Source organism: Triturus cristatus, chromosome 7, assembly GCF_964204655.1.
Source record: "Triturus cristatus chromosome 7, aTriCri1.1, whole genome shotgun sequence".
Lineage (NCBI taxonomy): Eukaryota > Metazoa > Chordata > Amphibia > Caudata > Salamandridae > Triturus > Triturus cristatus.
Window position 1 is genome coordinate 1,614,123,567 of NC_140590.1, and position 21,238 is coordinate 1,614,144,804.

At 45.0% G+C, this 21,238-nt stretch overlaps 1 protein-coding gene across 2 annotated transcripts in view; it reads left to right on the forward strand.

Annotated features, from left to right (window-relative positions):
- Positions 1-21,238, forward strand: part of DUSP15 (dual specificity phosphatase 15) — an 84,852-nt gene that overhangs the window by 49,191 nt on the left and 14,423 nt on the right. For both annotated transcript variants that reach the window (XM_085619509.1, XM_085619510.1), the window contains one exon: positions 10,667-10,838. In XM_085619509.1, coding sequence (XP_085475635.1) covers positions 10,667-10,838 — 172 coding nt within the window. The remainder of the gene's footprint in view (positions 1-10,666; positions 10,839-21,238) is intronic.

The window sequence follows — 21,238 nt, forward strand, 5'->3', positions numbered from 1 at the left end:
AGGGCGCATGTTGAAGACCGGAGTACAGAATTGATGGTGCTTGATCAGGATATAGCGTCTGTACAGGGTACGCTTTTTGCTCAGGCGTATAATAACTTAACAGAGAAAGTTGGGGAATTTTTCCTTTTAAAAGGAAACAATAAGGGCAAGAGAGGTGGTAGGGATAATAACACTGCTATAGCAAGCAACCCTTGGTACACGGCCCACTGTAAGGATATAAGAAATGAGATCAGAATTGCCTTGCGTCAAAAGAACCAATCCCGGGTTAGTGTAGCCAGGAAAGAATACGCAAGGGCTTTGGAGCAAGCAAAACGTGAGTGGGAAGAACAACGCTGGCAAGACCTCAAGACAGCTTCTAAAGGAAAGAATTCTTCGCTGTTTTGGGATCTGATTAACAAAGCCAGGTTGACTAGCTCTCGACCTTTAGATAGTCACATAACAGGCCAGCAATGGCAATCCCATTTTTCCTCCATTTATGGTGGGTCAGAAACGCCCCTCTCTCCTTCTGTTCATGCCCTCAGCGTCCCTCCCATGCGCCCGGTCAGGGAACCCTTTTTGCCCTCTGAGGTGGTGCTAGCCATCAGTCACCTCACCCCAAAGAAAGCAGCAGGCCCAGACGGGATCCCTGGAGACCTCCTTATGGAGGCCCCAGAGCTATGGGCCAAACTTATTGCAAAAATAATGAACCTCATCTCTCACGGATACCCTGTTCCAGATTCGTGGAAGGGAGCGGAGGTAATCACGGTCTTTAAGAAGGGTGCCAGAGACGACCCTGCCAACTATAGACCAATCAGGTTGATTGATGTGCTACAGAAGGTGGTTGGCAGGGTAATTATATCAAGGGTTGGCACCTGGATGGAAGAGATGCATGTGTTGTCCCATTTGCAAGCGGGGTTCCGCCAAAAGGTGGGCACGATGGACCAGGTCTTTCGCTTCTTTGCGATCTATTGGAAGTCGGTCACCATCAACAAAGGAAGCTTATACCTGGCTTTCATAGATCTCAGGATGGCCTTCGACCTGGTCCCACGTAAGAAGCTTTGGGAAGTTTTGGAGAACATGGGGTTCCCTGGTCCCCTCTTGAGTTTAATTGTGCATCTCCATGAGGGGAACTATGCCAGGATCAGGTGGGGTACTCAAGGTGAATTAACTGAGAAGATTCCCGTGAAGAGGGGGGTACGCCAGGGATGTGTTATGGCTCCAACGCTGTTCTCGCTTTTTGTGAACGGAGTGGTGGATTACTTGAGAGAAGAACCAGCTGATGCTCCATCCCTGGCAGGTGAAAAAATCCCCACACTCCTCTTCGCGGACGACACTATTTTGATCTCTAAGTCCCCGTCTGGCCTACAAAAGCTCTTGAATCGCTTTAGCGCATTTTGCACTGATAGAGGTCTTACCATCAACACTCTAAAAACTAAGCTCATGGCATTAGCTCCATCACCCAGATTTAGAAATAATCTTTTACTTAATGGAGAGCCCTTGGAGTTGGTAGACTCCTATGATTATTTGGGCATTAGGGTCAATAATCGCATGAGCTGGAAGGATCACTTGGCTAAAATGATGTTAAATTATAAAAGAACTTCTGGGGCGGTTATGAGAGAACACCGGAAATCTAAGAGCAAGCCCATTTTACCGCTCCTAACTATCTATGAAGGCCAAGTTCTTCCATCCGCCCTATATGGCTCAGAATTATGGGGGTTTGAAAATACTGTAGAGCTGGACAGAGCTGAAAATAAGTTTTTGAGAGATGCGGTAGCCCTTCCAGTCTCTACCCCCTTAATTCCTCTTCGGGCTGACATGGGTAGGCGCCCTCTTAAGGACCTAGTGCGCTTACGCCCGTTACTTTTTTGGGTTCGTATGCGTAGGACAAGGGAGCTTCAGGATTATGCCGCCGCCCTAGACGAATTAATTCAGCTTAATTCCAATAATAAGATTAAGTGGCTGAGCAACCTGAAGCGGTTGGTAGTTCTCTTGGGTTTGAGTGACTCCTGGGAAAGCCAATCACCCCCACCCAAGATGGTGATTAAACAGCTATATTGGGATCTAGTCCAGCAGGAGACATTCTCTAGTAGTTCTGTGGGCTCCCTTACTGAGCGATTCTTGTCCTTCAAATGGATTAGGAGCTTTGAACCATTCTTGGACTACATCGAGCTGCCTTTGGATAGAGCTCTTTACTTGAAGGTTAGGTTCGGGATCCTCCCAGTAAATGATTTTACCTCGGGGTGGAAAAAGCATGTTGGTAAAGTGAATCCATGTCCGGGCTGTGCAGCCCCTACAGAGTCCGTGGCACATTTCTTCTTTGCTTGCCCAGCTTATAGGGTTGCCAGGAGGATCTGGTTAAAGCCGTTATGTAGGAGTTTGGGCCTTAGATGTCATAAAATGGCCCTGCGGATACTCAGCACTGATACTTCTTCGATTGCTATGGTCTGTGGTGTTGCAAAATTTTTGGGCAGTGCTTGGCGATCCCGCATGAGGCGTTGTAAAACCTACCCTGGTCCACCTACTAGCTAAAAGTACTTGGTTAGGATTTCCACTATGTTGATATGTGACTTGTGTTCATCTTTTAGTGGGGTATTGATCAATTGTTGCTTTTATTGAATTTTATTCTTGGTATTTTATATTGTATTGTGCTGCTATATTGCTCTTTTATGATGAAATTTCATCGAATAAAGAATATTTGATATTTGACAAAACAGAGAGTCAACATGGCACACGTCCCTGTGTGCCATGCCCACAACCTACACTGCCCTGGCATACATCAGCCACCCCTCTAGCTGGGTGCCCTATGCCATTGGTGTGGGCACAGGAGCATGAGCCCTGTGCCCACACACTACCCAGGTCCATTCCTGGGTACTGTAAGTGCAGTGCTGCCATTTAAGAGTATATGGTGCTGGGAGCTCGTCAAACATGAACTCCACAGCACCATGGTGGCAACACTGAAGACTGAGAAGTTTGGTATCAAACCTCTCAGCACATTAAACCTGCACTGATGCCAGTGTGGGATTTAATGTACCAAGCACTACAGAGGGCATCTTAGAGATGCCCCCTGAAACCTAACCTACAATCCACGTCTTGTCTGAGAGGCTGCCTAGGCTGCCACACAGCAGACATGTTGCTGGACCCCTGGGTGGAGACACCCGCTCTCCTGGGCCTACAACAATGCACATCCTGGGCGAGGTGCTAGGTCTCCTCCCCCAGGATGGGCAAGAGGTAGCTTCAAAGGCATGCCGCCTTTGTGAGCTTCTCCAGGCCACTTGCTGTACTCAGCAACTGGCCCCCACCAGTTCTGACCCCCACTCTGGCGGGAAGACTGGCCGGAAACTCCAAGTAAGGACAGGGGATGTGCCAGCCCTGCCAACCCCACCCCTCAGGTGGGGGAGACCAGGTGAAGCACATCTCCGGGCCCCAGCCCTACCGGCCTGTCGACCCTCGAACCTGCTCCTGCTAAATCCCGGCACCTCCTGTGGCCAGCAAGCTCACAAACCCCGGAGGACCTGGCTACCTTGTGACTCTGAGCACCTGGGACTCCCACGAGCAGTGACTCTGCTCAAAGCAAGTATCTAACCCCTGGCACCAGCCCGGAACCGCGAACCCTGCACACTCTGCACCCGTCAAGCCTGGCCTGTGCTGGAGTGGACAAAGACCGGCGACTGTGACACCGAATCTGGCACCCAAGGACCCACCTCAACGCTCCTGACGTCGCCTGCGGCCTCAGAACCAGGGACCCCCTCCCCACCACAATCAACAGAGGGTAAGATTTCCCGACACCAAAAGGCACCCCTGCACCCGGCGCCCTGCAGCCCCCTGTGCCCGACTCCTGGGTACCTATCTATCCTCCAACTACACAACTTACCTCTCAAAGTGGTGGTGGCACCTGAAGAATCTTTGTCCCCGAGCTTGCAGCCTTTGTTCGTCCTTGAGCTTTCCCATTGCAATCCATTGAGCGCACGAAGGCTCAAAAGCACCCTCCACCCTGGCCCTGGCAGTGTAACTTCTACTCCTACCTACTTCCCCATTTGCCCTGAGCAAGTGACCAAGAGCCCAGCTCACACAGCCGCGTGGCCTGCTAGTCAGCAGCCACCAACCAAGGCCCCCCTGCCTCCCATAGGATAACATTGGGCCTAACTCACTCTGCACCTGTGCCGCTGAGGGTGTAACAACTGTACTTACCTGACCCTGGGAGACCCCTGAGTCTGTGACCAGGACCTTAACTCTGCCAGTCGAGTACTTACCCAAAAGCCGATAACTCACTTTTCTTCCATAGCGTAACATTGACTGGCTTCTTCTGAAATTTCTTCTGTGTGGAGTTTCTAAACTTTAAAATATTCACCTAAAAACAACCGAGTAACGAAAACGGAAATACTCACCTGCTATTGGGAGAGATCCCAGTGCTGGATCTTGGTGCCCAGCACTGACCCTGAAAAGTACTCCCAACCGTACTTACCACTAACTCAATTTTCTCCCATAGGAAACCATTGACTGTTTTTCTGTGAAATGTCTTCTAAGTGTCGATTTTTGCAAACTACAAATATTCTTTAAAAATCGTACCAACTGTGAAAACGTAATTACTTACCTGTTTTAGATAGATGTCCCAGTACTGAGCCTAGGAGCCCAGCACTGGATTACAAAAGTAACGAGAACATACTTTACCCGTAACTCGAATTTTCTTCCATAGGAAACTATTGACTGTTTTTCTGTGAAATTTCTTCTAAGTGTCGGTTTTGCAAACTTATAAATATTCCTTATAGAATCACCTGTATAACTTAAAGGCAGTTTCTCAACTGCTTACAGGTGATACAATAGTGCTGGATCCAGAATCCAACACGGACCTAGAAAAAGTAACCATAACCGCACTTACCTGCTAAGTGAATTTCCTTTCATAGGATAACATTGGTAATTTGATCAGAAAAAGTTTCTAAGTGTCAACTTTGAAAATAGCAAAATATTGCTTAAAAGTCACAACCGTAACTAAAAAGTATTTATTCACTTGTTTCCAAGAACTGTTCCAGGACTCCTGAGAGGAATCAATTGCATATAACCTAAAATTCCCATTGAGCTAAATGTATTATTGTGTTTGAAATTGTGTTGCCTATTGCAACAAACTGTAACTATTGCATACAAAGTCAATTGTCTTTTGCAAAGTATATAACTAAAGCATCTCATTCTGAGAAAGTATATTTTGATACCTATTGTTGGTTCTAAAATAAAACAACCATATATTTTTTTATACAAACCATTGGCCTAGAGTTCAGTTCTTGAGTGTGTGAGACCATTTGCTGACTGAGTGTGTACAACAAATGCTTTACACTGTCCTCTGATACTGCCTTACTGCTCGACCAAGCTACCACTTTAGAGAGTAAGGTTATATCTAACTTTAGCCTCTGCCAAACCTCTGGGGACTGTGGACTCTGTACACACTGTACCTATTTGGGAACAGTATATACAGAGCCACTTTCCTACATACCTTTGCTCCAAGTGACTAAAAGAACTGTATTTGATGTGCAAAACAATCAATCCAGTGCAATGCAATTACAAATCTTTACAGAGTTTTGCAGATAGAGACGTCTGCGATAACAGCTCTACAGTTATTATTGAGCCAACTAGTGCACGAAACTTTTTTGAAAGGATAAATCAGATGGTTGTATTTGAAGAAGAGGCAAAAACGTTCCCAAAAAAGTACACGCCTCTAATTTTGATTCTTTAAAGTTTCATGCAGATTGGTGGGTGGAATTTATGCAACTATGGAGAGAGGATTTTCTGGGCTCCAGACAAAATTACATTTGTGCTCTCCTAGGATAGCTTGATGCAACCCGGTACCCCTTGTAGTGATGCTCTACTGTGGTCCCCTACATCACCAACAACCTCCTTTTTGCAACACCATCCCTGGGTTCATTGGCATTAAAATCGCTGTTTGCACGTTTTGCTGAACATCCACCTAAAACAACTGGATATATTAATGTCAAATCTAGCATGCAGACCTAGGCCAAAGTTTTTTGTATACTTTTTTAACTCGCTGTAATTATGACTGGCGGTTTTTAAATTAGCCTAAAAATAATTTAACATTTTTGGAGAGCTGTGAGAGCCACCCTTGCAAATCAGGTTTCTAATCTAAATATGGAAATCATAGAAACTTAGGAGATCATAAACATACAGTTATTGACTTGCTAGTCAAGAAATCCAACTCAACAGTTGAAGCAGTCACTGTACTGCTACAAAAGACTACAATCATCACAGGGGCTGGGTGGCCACAAATCACAACCAGGAAAGACCAGAGCCTAGAGTAAAGGGGTAGACAATGCCCTTTATTTTGGGCAAAAATGGCAGAAAAACAATCCCACTACTCACTAGTTAGGAAAGCCAAATCACAAATAGAAATGTAATTTTTTATATAGACCCTGCTGCCCTGGGAGACCCGGTAACATGCCCAATGAGATTTTTCACTGCAAAACATAAGCTTTCTTTAAGAATCCCCCTCAAAACTGCCAACTACAAAACCTCTAACATCTTCAAGTCATTAAATAAATCATAATAATGAAAAATACATATAATTCAAAAGACCAAATCTGTTGCTTAACAATGCCACCTAGACATTTATTTCATCTAGCATCATTCAAAAGGGAGCATTGGTCAAGTCTCAAACTTTTATCCAGAAAGTTTGCTTTATCACAATGCTTCACTAGTTTCTGTACTTACCAGACCCTGCCCTTCCCTTCCCATACACATCAGGCACCCCTATTGTAGGTCTAGGGTACCCCCTGGACAGGGTGCAGTGCATGTGAAAGGTGGGACATGTACCAAGGTGGGTACCATGTCCTGACAGTGAAATAATCTCCAGTTTTCACTGCTGAAAGGCCATCTTGCCCATTATAATAGAATGGAAAGGCTGTGTAATATGTTTTCCAGCCTATCTTCCCAAAGGCTTAAGATGGAAAGGTGAAGTTTAGTATGCCTGAACTCACCCTGAAATAACACATCTTTTTATAAAGATGGTTTTTGCATTATGTGTTTGTAAGCCACTGTTTCAGAAGTGGCTCGGCTTTTGTGCTTTAAACATTTATGTGTGTCTCTGCCTGGTTGTGGATTGACTGGCTGGATTTGAAAGCGATAGGGTCTGGCGAATGTCTTGACCCAGGGGAGGAGGTGAGACAGCACAGGCTGACCTGCATCTGGAGTGTGTACGGGGAGGAGTAGGCCTTGAGGTGAAGAGGCCTGGGCTGGTGCTATAAAAACAATTGTCCCATCTCCTGCTGAGTGATTGACAATCCAGACGCCCACTAATCAAAGGAAGAAGGTGTCACTGGTAGGGAGGCACCCAGAACTGGTTTGTGCAGGGGTCAGTGGCCCCTGTAACACAAAGACTTCAAAGCCATTGAGGGGTATAACTATGAGAGCTGAAGCCCCTGAACTTTGGGGAATGGCTTGATCAAGTGTGAACAAGACTGGAGCTACTTCGTGGATCAAAAGGAACCTTTGCCAAGGAAGAAGCAACTGAAGAGACTGATAGATAGGACTGCTCTTGCTGTGTGATCTGGGGCTGGCCTGCAGTTTGCTGTTCCAACTATGGAAAGGCTGTAGGGACTTTGCTGTGTGCTGTGTCCCCCTGCTTGAAGGACTTTGCTGTGTGCTGTGTCCTGAAGTAACTATCCCCAAGGGCCCGAGGTGAGCTGGCTCCCTGTCTGGAAACATAGGAACACAAAAGTTTCCAGAGAAGACTCTCAGATACGCTGTGGGTGCGTGTGCTCTGTCTAGCCTGAGACCTTCGCGAATTGAGCCCTGTGATCTTGGGCACCTGGAGTTCCAAACGAGACTCAGAGACGCGGTGTGTGTGTGCTCTGTCTAGCCTGAGTCCTTCGAGAGGATCGTCCTGTGAACGTGTGTACCGGGGAGCCAAATAAGTCTCAGCGACGCAGTATGCATGTGCTTGGGGGCAGGCTGAGACCTTCGTGTGGATTGGCCCGTGATCGTGCACACCGGAAGAGCAAGTGTGTCTCAGTGATGCTGTGTGATTGTGCTGTTTCCAGCCTGAGACCCTCACTGGAGTTACCCTGTGATCGGGGGCACCTGAAGATAAAGTGTGTCTCAGCGACGCTGTGTGCGTGTACTTCCTACTGCCTGAGACCTGCGCAAGAGGTGCCCTGTGATCGGGGGCACCGGAAGATAAGGTGTGTCTCAGCGACACTGTGTGCGTGTACTTTCTGCTGGCTGAGACCTGCGCAAGTTGTGCCCTGTGATCGTGGGCACCAGAAGATCAATTGTATCTCAGCAACGCTGCGTGCGTGTGCCGTGCGCAGCCTGAGACCCTTGTGAGGAGTTGTCTGGTTATCGTGCACCCGGAGTTCCTGTGAGTCTCATTGACAATGAGTGCGGGTGTAGTGGGCAGCCTGGGATCATCCCATTGCCCGGAAATTCAGAGAAATTGCATCGGAGGCCCAAGTCGCTGGACGAGGAGAGGAGAGTGGGTTCGCGCCCCCAGGTAACGTGTGTCCACTCCTGGGGCAGGGCGCGGGCTTGGAGGGAGACGCTCTCGGCCTCGCTATCTGTCCTGCAGTGCAAGCCTCTGCTTCTGCTTGGATTGAGGCCTGTGTGCCAAAGGAGTGGCAGCACCGGGGCCTGAGTGCGGAGCTGCATCTACTGTGTTCTATCTTACCCATGTGGGGGGGCCAACTGTGGCCGGAGACTAACCGCAAACCAGCCCGAGTGGCGGAGAGGCCGCCGGAGGTACCGTGAACCATGCCGGAGTAACTTACGTATTGCATTACTTTTGCATAATGGAGTATCTGATGATTGTATAACGCATTGCTTGATTTCTGCACAGTGGACTGCCTGTTTTGTCATATTGCCCATTGCGTTAGTTTGCCTAACGATAGGTGGGTTACACTTTGCCCTAGGTTTGCATAACGAACTGCCTGATAGATGTGGTACGCCTTGTCTTAGTCCTGCATCACGATTTGCTGGATTGTCGTATTACACATTGCATTAGTGTTGCATACCGCACTGCCGGATATATGTGTTCCGCATTGCATTAGTTTCGCATAACGAATTGCCTGATACCTGTATTACACGTTGCATTGCTTTTTCCTAACAGAGTACCTGAAAGGGGACTGTACGCATTGCATTACGGGGCATAGCAGTTTACCACGTTGTTGCTTTACGCATTGCATTACAGTCACAGTACAAATCACCAGATAGCCGTATTACGATCTGCATTATTCTTATGTTGTGAAGTACCTGATTCTTGCATAACGAACTGCATATTACGACATTGGGATTACGTAGGATTGTTTAGTTTAGCTCAATAATAATAGGCCAGGGGGAGCATTGCCACAACACATATGTTGGTTTAGTATTGTGTCTTGCATCGTATTTCTTTTTATAAACATATACTTGTTTTTCTATGAAACTCGTGTGGAGTCTATTTGTGGTGTCATCATTGGATTGCTGTGAGCATAATTGCAAATACTTTACACATTGGCCTTGAAGATAAGCCTGGCTGCTCGTGCCAAGCTACCAAGGGGGTGGAGTGGGGGTTATCTGTAGAGGCGACCTGTCTTTTCCCTAACGTTGGGGCTCGGGGGTCCCTGTTTGGCCTACGGTACCTACCTCAGCCAACCAGGGATCCTGGGAATTCTAACAGGACCAGATTCGAAATCCATTTTCTAAATGTTCTCTTCTTGATTGCTAACACAGCTGCATTCAGAAGGAAGAACATTTTGGTAAATTGACTTGGTAGTATTTCGCTTGATTTTTAAGAGTTACTTCTCAGCCTTGATGCCATTCAACACATGTTTTAGAGATACAGTAAATAAAAATGAGATTAAGATACCTGGAATAAATGTGCTACTGATTAAAGTTTGTCTACCCATTATTAACTCGACACAGGCTATTAAATATCTAATATATTTTCTATAAACGAAAAAATACATTGCGTTGAGGACATTTTAATCTTACCATAGGCACAATGCTAGACAGAAACAATATAGCAAAACTCACTGGCACAAAACATAAAGTGACTTCATTGAGGCTTCCTAAAGACAAAGGCTTAATCAATATAGAGATTCTGCCCCCAATAGATGGAGTGTTCCACTGGTTTTATCCTTGACCCATATCTCTATGTGGCTGACTTGAGCCTTGTGGAAAGGAAGAGCACAGGAAAGTGAAAATGTACCTCTTTAATAGATCTCTATGGAGGTAACTCCATCTCTTCTCTTTTTGTGTCACACTGTTTAATTTTGAACGTTCCGCCCTCGGTGGAGTGTTCAACTAGTTGTATAGCCCTTCTGCTTCGGACTATACTGGTCATTAAAGGGCCTTTCCCTCTTTATAGGCCCTCACCTTCGGTTTGAGCTTCTAACTTTGACAGGGGGCCTTTAACAATTGGTGTGGCCTTCAGCAGAAGGCTACAATGGTTTAATATCATTATTTCACAATAAACACAGTTGATAGAAGGACTACAAGTGAAAAGGAGCCTTATTCTGAGTACTTCAGTAATCCCGAAGTGGCTGGTAACAGGACTAAGAAGGTGTTGACTAACATGCAACTGGTGGTATAATTCAGGGCAGCAAGAACCAGAATTGTGTTGGGTGGTTGTGGGCAATTTTGGATGCGAAGAGGGGATGCTGGTAAAGTTTATGGAGCGATGGAAATTTCACAGCTTTTCTTCTTTCCTCAGCCTTGCCGGTATTTCGCGAAGCCCCACCATTGTGGCAGCGTACATCATGACAGTGACGGGGCTGGGCTCACAGCAGGTGCTGGATGCAGTCAAGGTGCTACGACCAGGAATCAACCCAAATGAGGGCTTCAGGAGACAGCTGGAAGATTACAGCCATCGGGCTGCAAAAGAGGTAAACTCACTCCACTAAGGGCCTGATTACGAGTTTGGCGGATGGGTTACTCCATCACAAATGTGACTGATATCCTGTCTGCCGTATTACGAGTTCCATTATATCCAATGAAATATAATGGAACTTGTAATAGGGCAGACAGGATATCCGTCATTTTTATGATGGAGTAACCCGTCCGGCAAGCTCGTAATTAGGCCCTAAGTGTAGACCCAGCAGCAGGCACATCACTGTGTGGTGGTCTGAATCTTGGCGCCATCACATGACATGACGTTGTCATTCCTCTCGCATGTTGTATATCTTCTCTCTTGCCCATTCCTTGATTCTCTTTCTCATTGTAATACTGTGCTCTCTTCCTTCCTGCTTCTCAAGACCTGAGATCATTTTCGCCAGTGACTATTGGGGGCAATAGGTACTTCAGTACTCCTGGCACTTTCCTAGCGCAGGTCTCACGGGTCATGAAGGCAGCAGCCCGAACAGAAAATAAAGAGGGCTCTTTAGTTTCCACTCCTTGTCAATCTCCTACCTATAAGCAGCAAACAGGAAGTGAAGTACTGGGTTTTTCAGAACCCAGCGGTGCCAGGGAACACACCCTAAAACTTCGAGTCCTTCCTGTTTCAGACTACAGAAACACAGAGTCTTCTTGGTGAAGTCAAAGATCGTATTTATTGGCTGCAGCCAGTGACAGGTATCCTAGAAGTACAACACGGTGTATATTCTCAGGAGACTGCTCAACCTTACAAAGCCAGCCTTCTCTTTTTATACAAAATATTATGCTTTAGGCAAACATTCTTTATTTTACAGTTGACTATTCACATATTTTCACTACAAAGAAAAAGCAGAGTCATGATGACAAGCCCATATTTCAGTTTGTCCAGCCCTCAATCAATTACCCGGCAAGGCTCAGTACTTTCATCAGATATCGACGGACCCCCAATAAAAACGGGCACCTCCTCCTCGTAAAGCAAGTCATAGAAGGAAGAAACAGGGAAAGGTGTGTGTAAGATTAGGCATGGTTTGTGTGTGATGAAAGGTTTTATGACATGTTGTGCCTTGATACTAATCTCATTCGGCCACTGGGAAAGGAACCGGCCGAACAGGTTTGGCTTCAGGCAGTGGAGTCAGCTTGCCCAGGTCACGGAGGAGTCAGCAAAGGTGCATGTGTCCTTCAGACTCGTTTTTGGCCTTAGTCATTGGCCTATGTGAGGGCAATCACAAAATGGCTGCCGTTCAAATGGAAACCGAGGGTTCAGGACGGAAACTCTGATTTCAGGGTGATTTCGTCACCCGAATATGACGAAAATGCTTGTGCATAGTATTCTAATCATTCTCGGTCTGCTGATACCAAAATCGTCATGATACGATGATGTTTATAACACGGGTCCAGAATTTTCAGTACCACAGAAGCTGTTGAGTATCTAAAGTAAGGAAAAAGAGACCAACCATGTAATGGCACTGGAGTTCAAAGTTTGCGTAATGCCACTTCTATTATCCTGGAGATATGGTGAATTGATGCCTGCTACTGCGAAACAAACTAGGCCAATCCATTCTTCTGTATGAAAGCAGAGTTTGAGTACCACATTCACACATCACCAACAAAAGCACCACTTTAAATCAGTATTGACTAAAACATCCATATAATGGCTTAGTGAGCAGTTAGGCCAGACTCATATATAATCTGGAAACGTCTTCTAGTGGTAGTTTGGCTGAAAGATGCCTGGACCACTCTCATTAAAGTAACCTTCTTTAAACCATATCGCCTTCGTGCAAAGCTGGACTGGTGCAATGCATTAATGACCAGAACAACAAAGAGGAATTTAACCAAACTTCAGATTATATATCACTCTGCTTCAGAGTAGCTTCTAAAGTTGCCTCTGAGAGCATATCATTCCCTTCTAGAAGATCCACGCATTGACTGTCAGTGCAGGATAGTGTGAAGTTCAAAGTCGTAAGTTCGACACATACAGCAATTTATGTCAGTGCCCCAGATTACTTTAAACTCCTTACTTATGAGCCTTGCATATCATCATGATTCAGTGGCAAGCATATCTGGTGTCACCAAAGAACTGGGTCAGGCCACTGAGCCTTCACGAGTCGGGCAAGATAGATACACAATGGCCTTCCCAACCGCAGGAGGATGACTGAACAGCTTCCTCCATTTAGAAGAACCTTAAAGACACAAATATTGTGAGAGGAAGGATTATTGTCTTCCAACTTATACAAAGTGCCTGGGGGCCAAAGGGTGTTTGAGCGCAACACAAAAGCATGATGATGAAGGACACTTATCACTCCAGCACCAAATTTGCATTAATTACAATCATCTCGATTGGGTCAACACCTTATTTTAGATCACTTTCCAGTCTGATGGGCTCATTTATGAGGCCCCTTTTGCGCCACTTTTGCGCCACCAGGACGTCACTTTTTTGACGTTCCGGTGGCACAATGTGCTGCGGCATATTTACAAGGCCACATGAAGCCACTTTATGTGGCTTTTCATGGCCTTGTAAATATGTGCCCCTTTCATGCAGAACAGTGCGTTAAAGGCCATTCCATAGGTGTTCGCACGCAACACCCTTTGAATTTGAAGAATTCCCAGATTTACTAGAAATTGTAAACCTGGGAATGCATCAGAACCTAATCTGCCTTCCTGCACAAAATCAATCAACCCCTCAACGCAGGCACCCTTGCACCAAGGTGCAAAGGTGCCTGCTTTGGCGCATGACAGCCCATTGTGCGCCAGCGCAGGGAAAAAGGACAGGAAGGCACTGTATCTCATAGAGATGGCATATTCCTGCCCTTTCAGTTTGACACAGGGCAGCACAGCAAGATTCCTTTCGGCGCTGCCCTGTACTGAAACCTCATAAATGAGGCCCTGCATTTTTAGTCTTCTCCAAACCACCTGAACTTTCTTGGCTCACTTTACAACAGGACAAAACCTCAACAGGACACTGCCTGCTGGCGCTGCTGACCTCTCTGAACCGTTGTCACTAAAGGACAATATGGTTCTGTTAAAGCTTGAGATCTGGCCTTTCTAGCTGAGTGGATTTTCTGTCAGTCTCTGACTCTAGGTCTAGCCCCTTACCTGCCCCTTTTGCAGCCCCTCATGGACTGCACATCTTAATGGGACCATTTACCTGCTGGCAGCTCCACTGGCACAACTGCCACCGTCCACAATGCTGATTATGCACAGCTAAACTTCTCTATGGTTCAGTATACACCGCTGTAAGGTGGGAACAAGGCCAATAGCTTTTCAGCAACAGATTTAAAATAAAATTGAAAAAGTGGTTTTCTCAACAATATGACTTTCTTAAAGAACAGACAGGCAGCCTTAGATCAGCAGTCACAGTTTCACACAGAAAAGGTTCAGAACACTACAAAGTTCCAATTATTGACAGTTTGAATTTTAAAGGCAAAGTATAAGCCACAGTTAACAAGAATTCTGGACAAGACTAGACATGAGCGCAATCGGAGTTTCCCTGCCTGCAAAAGCGTGGGTAGGGAAACAACAACTACCGGGTGGGAGCAGACACATTTTCCCTCCCCACACTCTCAGGCTGAGAAACAGTATCCTGGGGGATAGGGGTCACCAGGACTTTAGGAGGCTTGAGGATGTGGGTTGTGGGCCCCCTCCCCTTTCTGTGACATGTCAGGCCCATGGGTAGGGGTCCCCCGGGCTGAAATCAGCTCAGGGAGGAGGGCCTCATGAACTCTTGCTCCACAAATTACAATATAAATTGTCCCCTGTGACCTGGCCAACCCCGGGGGGTCATTTAAAAGTAAGAGAATATGGTGGGCGAATTTTTCTTTCATTTCTTTTTCTTTTTTTGCTGCAATTGCGTAGGCGTACTCTGGGACCGTAGAAAAAAAACCTGATTAAAAAAATAAATATTGGCCATGGTGGAAACAGTCCCCTTGGGACCCCGCCCCCTCACAATGGCTAGTGGGGCGGGGTATACCTAACCTGTTCCCTAATACCTTTTTTTTTAAAACGTATTTTCAAGACATGAGGTCTAAGTCCTCAGAGTCCTGTAATGGCTGCTGCAACATTTTCTTTCATTATTTTCATGAGATGCTTGCTCCCGCTTGACCTTCATTCTCGCGGGAGCAAGATGGCCCTAGGGGAAAAAAACCCTAGGCCAAGAAGAACGCTCTTTTTTTAAGTTGAGCTCGCGGGACTCGACTGAGAATCCCTAGAATACACCGTCCACATATATAAATATATTTTAACTTTCATTTCACAAAAACTACTGAACAGATTTACACCAAAACACAAAAAGCCCACTTTCTGGACCAAGATATAGCTTCTTGCTTAATTTAGTGTAATTCTGTTCAGCCCTTGTGGCTGTAGGCCTTTTCAAAAATCCCTATAGAAATTACATGGGGATTTTGCATTTTGGGACACCCCTTTTTCTTGGCCCCTGCTTGACAGATCACCTGTACACTTTGTATGGAGACACTAAGCAAGAAAGAGCACTTTTTCGGAAAGGTTTATGAAAATTCGCCCAACTGCACCAAAGTTATGAGCAAACCAAAAAGGAATTTCTTATGGAAACGCAGTCATAATTATAACTACCCAGTGGCAACCACTGAAGATGAACTGATAGCATTTGCATCTAGGGCGTTAACAGGACTAGACACCAATTACAGAACAGTTGAGAGTGAGGCACCAGATGGTTACTAGCCAATAAGCCATCCAAGATTTTATCTGTGAAGAGTGCTTGTATTGCAGTTTTAGCCTTGTGTGAAAGTTTATGCTCAAAACAGCAGGTCTGAGTTGGTTCTGGTGACAAGCTAATGATGAAGGCCGTATGCCTCATTGGTTCTCTGGGAAAAGTTATATTGGATGCTATATATCTGAGCTATTTCTTATGAAAAGATAAGAAATAGATAGTTGGCCTATCCTATTTATTGATGCAACAATGGGATGGCATTGTCCATAGTGTATCATTGATTATCATTTTAATATGGCCAATAAGTTGCTTCTACACATTGCAACCATGTTAGACCTTTTTAACAACAATATGCTGTGTGTAATATCATTGCAGGGAGCCCACCCGCTGCTATGTTTAATTGCATTTTTACTGCAAGTATATCACTTGGGGGAATGTTTTATTTTTTCTACTTTTATTCTTCTAATTTAACTTGCTTGTGCTTCTCCTACTTTTGTGTTTTATTGTGGAGGGATAAGAGGGTGAATTCAAGAATGAGTTAGTGGGTGGATGACTGAATGCATGATGACAAGGATGAGCGTCAGAGTGCACCTATGATGATGCACCGAGTGCCCAAAGTCAACAGTAACTGAAGAGGCACTATCAGTTAGAAGTCAAACCTATTGACATTGCCAATGCTTGTTTGTACTTTGTTGCTATTAATCAATAAAAGTGTGTCACATGTTAGAATACATAGGGGTATATTTACTAAACTTTTGTGCAACGTTTGCATCACAAAAGTGATGCAAATTGACGCACAATCTTATTTTTCCCAATTTACATTGCAGCACAAAACTTGTGCTGGAAATTCACTTTAAAGGAACGGAAAACAGCGCATAGCACTGCTTTGCGTTACTTAGCACAAAGGGAGAGTTCCATGGGTGGTGCATGGGCGTTCTCATGAAGCCACCCATGGTGTTTGACACAGAAACCTATCTACTAAAAAAAGTAGATATGATTTTGCGTAAAAAAAGAACGCCCATTTTAAATAGGCGCTATCAAGGAGAAATGCTTTTATTTCACCTTTCTTTTCCGACTTTGCATGTGTGCTGCACTATACAGCACTTCTACAAAGTGGGAAGAGTTTTAAAGCTAATCTAAGCATAGTATTTTGTACTGGAAGGGTACTCTTCCAGTACAAAACCTGTGCTAGACTCATGCGGACACACTTGCACTCTGGTGCAAAGGTGTGTGCGTGGCGCACTGTTGCCTGATTGTGCACCGGCACTAGGAAAAAGGGAGGAAGTGCCATGTAGATATCGCACTTTTCTGCTCTCTCCTTCTCACACAGCTCAGCATTTTTGGCTCCTGCGCGAGAATTTGCTAAATGGACTGCCTAGAGTCTGTAACACGTACTCTAAAGTTCTGTAATTTCTGCATGAAGGAAATAAGGGTAGGCACTTTACTATGTTACTTCTTGACAGAGACGGCTGGGCCAGTGTTAGTAACAGACAAGGCTAAAAATGAAAGGATGCGCTGTTCAATGGAATTCCTGAGTTCTTAAAATGTTGCTAGTAATTAATTAAATTATCGTGAAGGACAAGGAAGCCAGCTCATCGGTAAGATATCTGAATTGTAGAACATTTTCAATATTGGCAACAGCTTTTTAGAAACTCTACACAGTGCAGTTTACATAATACAGTGTAACTTTAGTTCAAAATGGAACAAATGTTTTATGAATCTTGTTTTTCAATAATCATTATTGTACTGAGTGATGTGAATTTTAGCGTGCAATTACTGGTAATGTAATGAACATGTTTCTGCTTTTGTTTATCTTTTGTTTATCTAGTACCACATAAGGTGCTAGCATGTGATTACTAACATACAGTTACTAGTATGTTACTACTAGCATGTAACCAATATAAACATGTGAGTGAAAGTACATGAAACTGGTTTGAGCACAAGAGTCTCATCATGTAATTACTGGCATGTAACTATTGAAATGACTAGTACTAGTAGGCATTTACTAACGCACAACTACTACCATGTGATCATTGTTTCACATATAACTACCTTCTCATTTCATCCACCAGAAATGGGTGTGCTGGTGCAAACCTGCAATCTCACACAATGCCTCCATGTGTCACACATATTGTTACTTTTCACACGATCAGCCAGTGAATAACCGATATTACAGTGACCATGGCGTGAGCTGGAAAGTGGAAACCCCTCCATAGAGCTGGTTTCCAGAATGTTTGTAAAGGCTGTACACAGTGGAGTCCATTATAGGTTTTCCAACCTCCTCAAGGACATTGAAAGTTGATTTATAAGCCTTTGTAGTTTGTGAAAGGGTAGGAGTGACCGCTGAGGGAGTGGGGCACTCAAAGTACAGCCCCAGCTCCAAAATCCTCCTGTCATGGCTGCTCAGGCAGTGAAGGGCTCAGTAACCCCCGAACACTCACCAGCCCTGTTCCCTTAAAGGCCCCTCAATCTCTCTCACATATTGACATTGGTAGGTCTACGCTACAGACATCTTTACCTGTTGGCAAGACCTAGCGTTTACTATACAGCACATATACATAGAGTGGGATTTTAGTCAACCCCTTGCACATGATTGCCTGGCTGTGTTGTCTATCTCACTTCCCTGATTCTGATTCGATGGTTTTCCTCTTTATTATTGTGTTTGTCCCACCCAGGAGCATTTAAGCCTCACAGCATTTTAGATTGGCTCATGCATCCTTCCATGCTGCCATCAACTCTGTGCGCATGAGGGACTGTCTTGTCTCCTTTCCACTCTCCTCCCCCTCCCCCTGTCTTTTGATCCTATACCTCTCTTTTTTGCCTCCATCTCATGTGACTAGATGTCGGCGGTTGGCGCTTTGATCTTTTAGGTGCCAGATTTTTCTAAAAAGTTTACGAATTCATAACTCTGGTTCTACTGATTGGGTGTTTGTCATTTTGGTGTCAAATAATGTATTAAATTCAAATGCTGCACAAATACTTTACACATTGCCTCTAAGTTAATCCTGGTTGCTTTTGTGCCAAGCTACCAGAGGGTTAAGCACATGTTAATTTAGAGACTATTGTGGTTCACCGTTATCCAGCGTCCTGCTGCCTCCCCAATTGAGGGTGGCATCAGAATTTTTTTTTGTGTACAGCCACTGCGGCTATCTTTGAACAGGATTTATGAAAATCAAAAATGCATTCAAGGATAGCAGCCACAATAGTGTGCGCATCCACGGCAGCCATCTATAGAGTTATTTGGTAAAACATTACTAAATACTTCTAAATACATTCAAAGATTGCAGTCGTGGATGCATCCCGTGGTCATCTTTTATTAAATTTTGTTATGTTTCAAACCCTGGTCCAAGATGGCTGCTGTAGAAGCAAGCACATTTGCAGGGGCTATCTAGGCAAAAAAGAAAGTCCGAGCCCTTGGTTTCACTTCCAAGACCTATCAGCTTTGCCAGTGCTTGTTTTCAAGATCAGCCGGTCTGCTTAGGCCTTATTGAAATGAAAAGGCCTGCAAGAAGGCCAGTCATATCAGATTGGAGGAGGGCGAGCCACTGAAAGCTGGAGCTAGGCTCGAGCAAGATTCCCAGCTCTGGCTCGGCTCGAGGTCCTTTTGGATTCTGGAGCCCAAGATGATCCGAGCTTTCGTGTGGCTTCTGCCAGCCACCCACCCTGTAACGTCATACTCTAAGAATGAAAACAAAAGCATTAATCATTGCTGCAAAATAGAATTATAAAAGCGATACCCAGCTTGTGGCTGAATTGCACAATAAACTAGAAAAACTGGGGTCAATCCCGGCTTTCCCAGTACTTGCCATTAGAAGACAACCAGTTTCAGCACCAACAGTTGTAAGAGACTTCTACACTCGGGCATATGCCAATAATCAAGAGCTATATAAACATGTGCTCGCAAAAGAAAAACTTTTTACTTGCAACAATATTGAATTTGGTTGTTGTGTTCGGTGAAAATTGCTAGTAAGCTTGAGCAAATTGTATGCTCAAAGTGTAAATTGAGATCTACGCTTCCTATATTTTCGCAAGTATGAGGAAAGGGGACTTCTTCAGGAAGAGAGCAGCCCGATTTCAGAGTTAAAGGCTATCCGAGCCGTTTAAAAAAAACAAAAAAACCTAAAGCAGTTCATATGTTTGGGCACACCGCCATCTATTGATAGTTTTGGGTTTTGCAGCATGTCGTATGAATGTCTCATTAGCAATCCTTTGAGGGTTTTTGACCACTACTGCAACAGGTAAGATTTTTAGATCGAGACTAAGCAACGCATGCGCTGTCTGCAAGACATGCTGTATTCAGTCTATGGGCTTTCAACATGCCCAGCGCTTTTGGTTGGTTGTTTGGCCTGTCTCTCGAAATGCCTTTGCTCTGGTTGGTGAATAGTGTTCATCTGTCCCAACTTTGGGTGCTTGGTTCCCTCCCATCGGAATTCACTGAGTGTTCCTTTTTGGGCATCGCTGGCCATCTGTCGCCTCCTCGCTCACACCTCCTCCCTCCCATCATTGCTGCTGTCCTTCCTGCGCCGCTACTTGTTACATGATGCTTGTTTCTCTAGTGATGCCTGATTCTCGACATCTCAGCTGCTTCAAGCGGCCCACGCTATGAGACACGGCACAGGGGCATTTTCCACTCTGTGCTTCTGACAAGACCAAGGCCGGTCACAGTACGAGCTGCCCTCTATCTAATATAGTGACTTTCTTCACCCCACCTGTGTGTGTGTGTATAATGTATGAATGTATAAATACATAAATTGGTGTGTACGTATGTGTGTATGTATTTGTATGGCACAAGCACATGTTTTCAAGAGCTCTACTGACTTTGCCCATTTTAAGTGTGATTGCTACAAGTCACCCTTTTCAGTCTGTGAGTAGGTTTTCTTTTCTCCCCTCGCTATCTGCTGCTCTTATGGCTATTCATGTTGAAGCCTGCAGTTTTTGCCAGGGCGAAATTTAAAAACGATAGTCTTTTCATGAATGCCAGTAAAATGCAACCCCTCCATCCCCTGCTGTGCATGGGACCCCAAGGGTGCTGCAGATTAGAGTGGATGTGCTAATCAATGGCCTGTTTGAGGGGACGCCCTGTACCTTTGTGGTTTTTCCTAATCCATTTAGCTCTCACCAGGAGGTCACAGCTGCACAGATTGTGCGTTTCCTGTTGTTCAGCTCTGTGGGGCCCAGTGCATTTTTTTCTGCCATTTGTTTCTTTTCAAAGGGAGGGTCCGGAAAGCTAGGAGGGCTGGAAGGAAAGCTTGGGAGCTCTTCAGGCTTGAGCCCAGTGTTTCTTTCTGTTGGTACTCCTGGGGGCTTTTATGTCTTTCTAAAAACATGCCACCATCAGGCTGCCGGCTCTACAACTTGTGATGACTAGTTTTTCAGGGGGTGGTTGACCTCACTACAGTGTTTATCACAGCAATGCTCGCCTTAAGCAGCACTATACCAGTCTTGTCTTGGCTTCCTGTTTCCCATAACTCCTATTTTGTTACTAAAGTTTTTCAAAACTTTCAAATAACAAAATTCTTGCAACTTTTTGCATGTTTAGGGCCTATTGTTGTTACACTCTGCTTTTCTGCCAGCATTTATTGTATTCACATTTGAGGAAGGGTCCTGTGAGATCCAAAGGTGAATACATACATCTATAACATACATAATCTGTATCTGAGATGCTGTAGCACTATGAATGAATGAATGAAGAGGCATTTCTAGAGCGCATAGCTACCCGGGGGCATCCCAGCG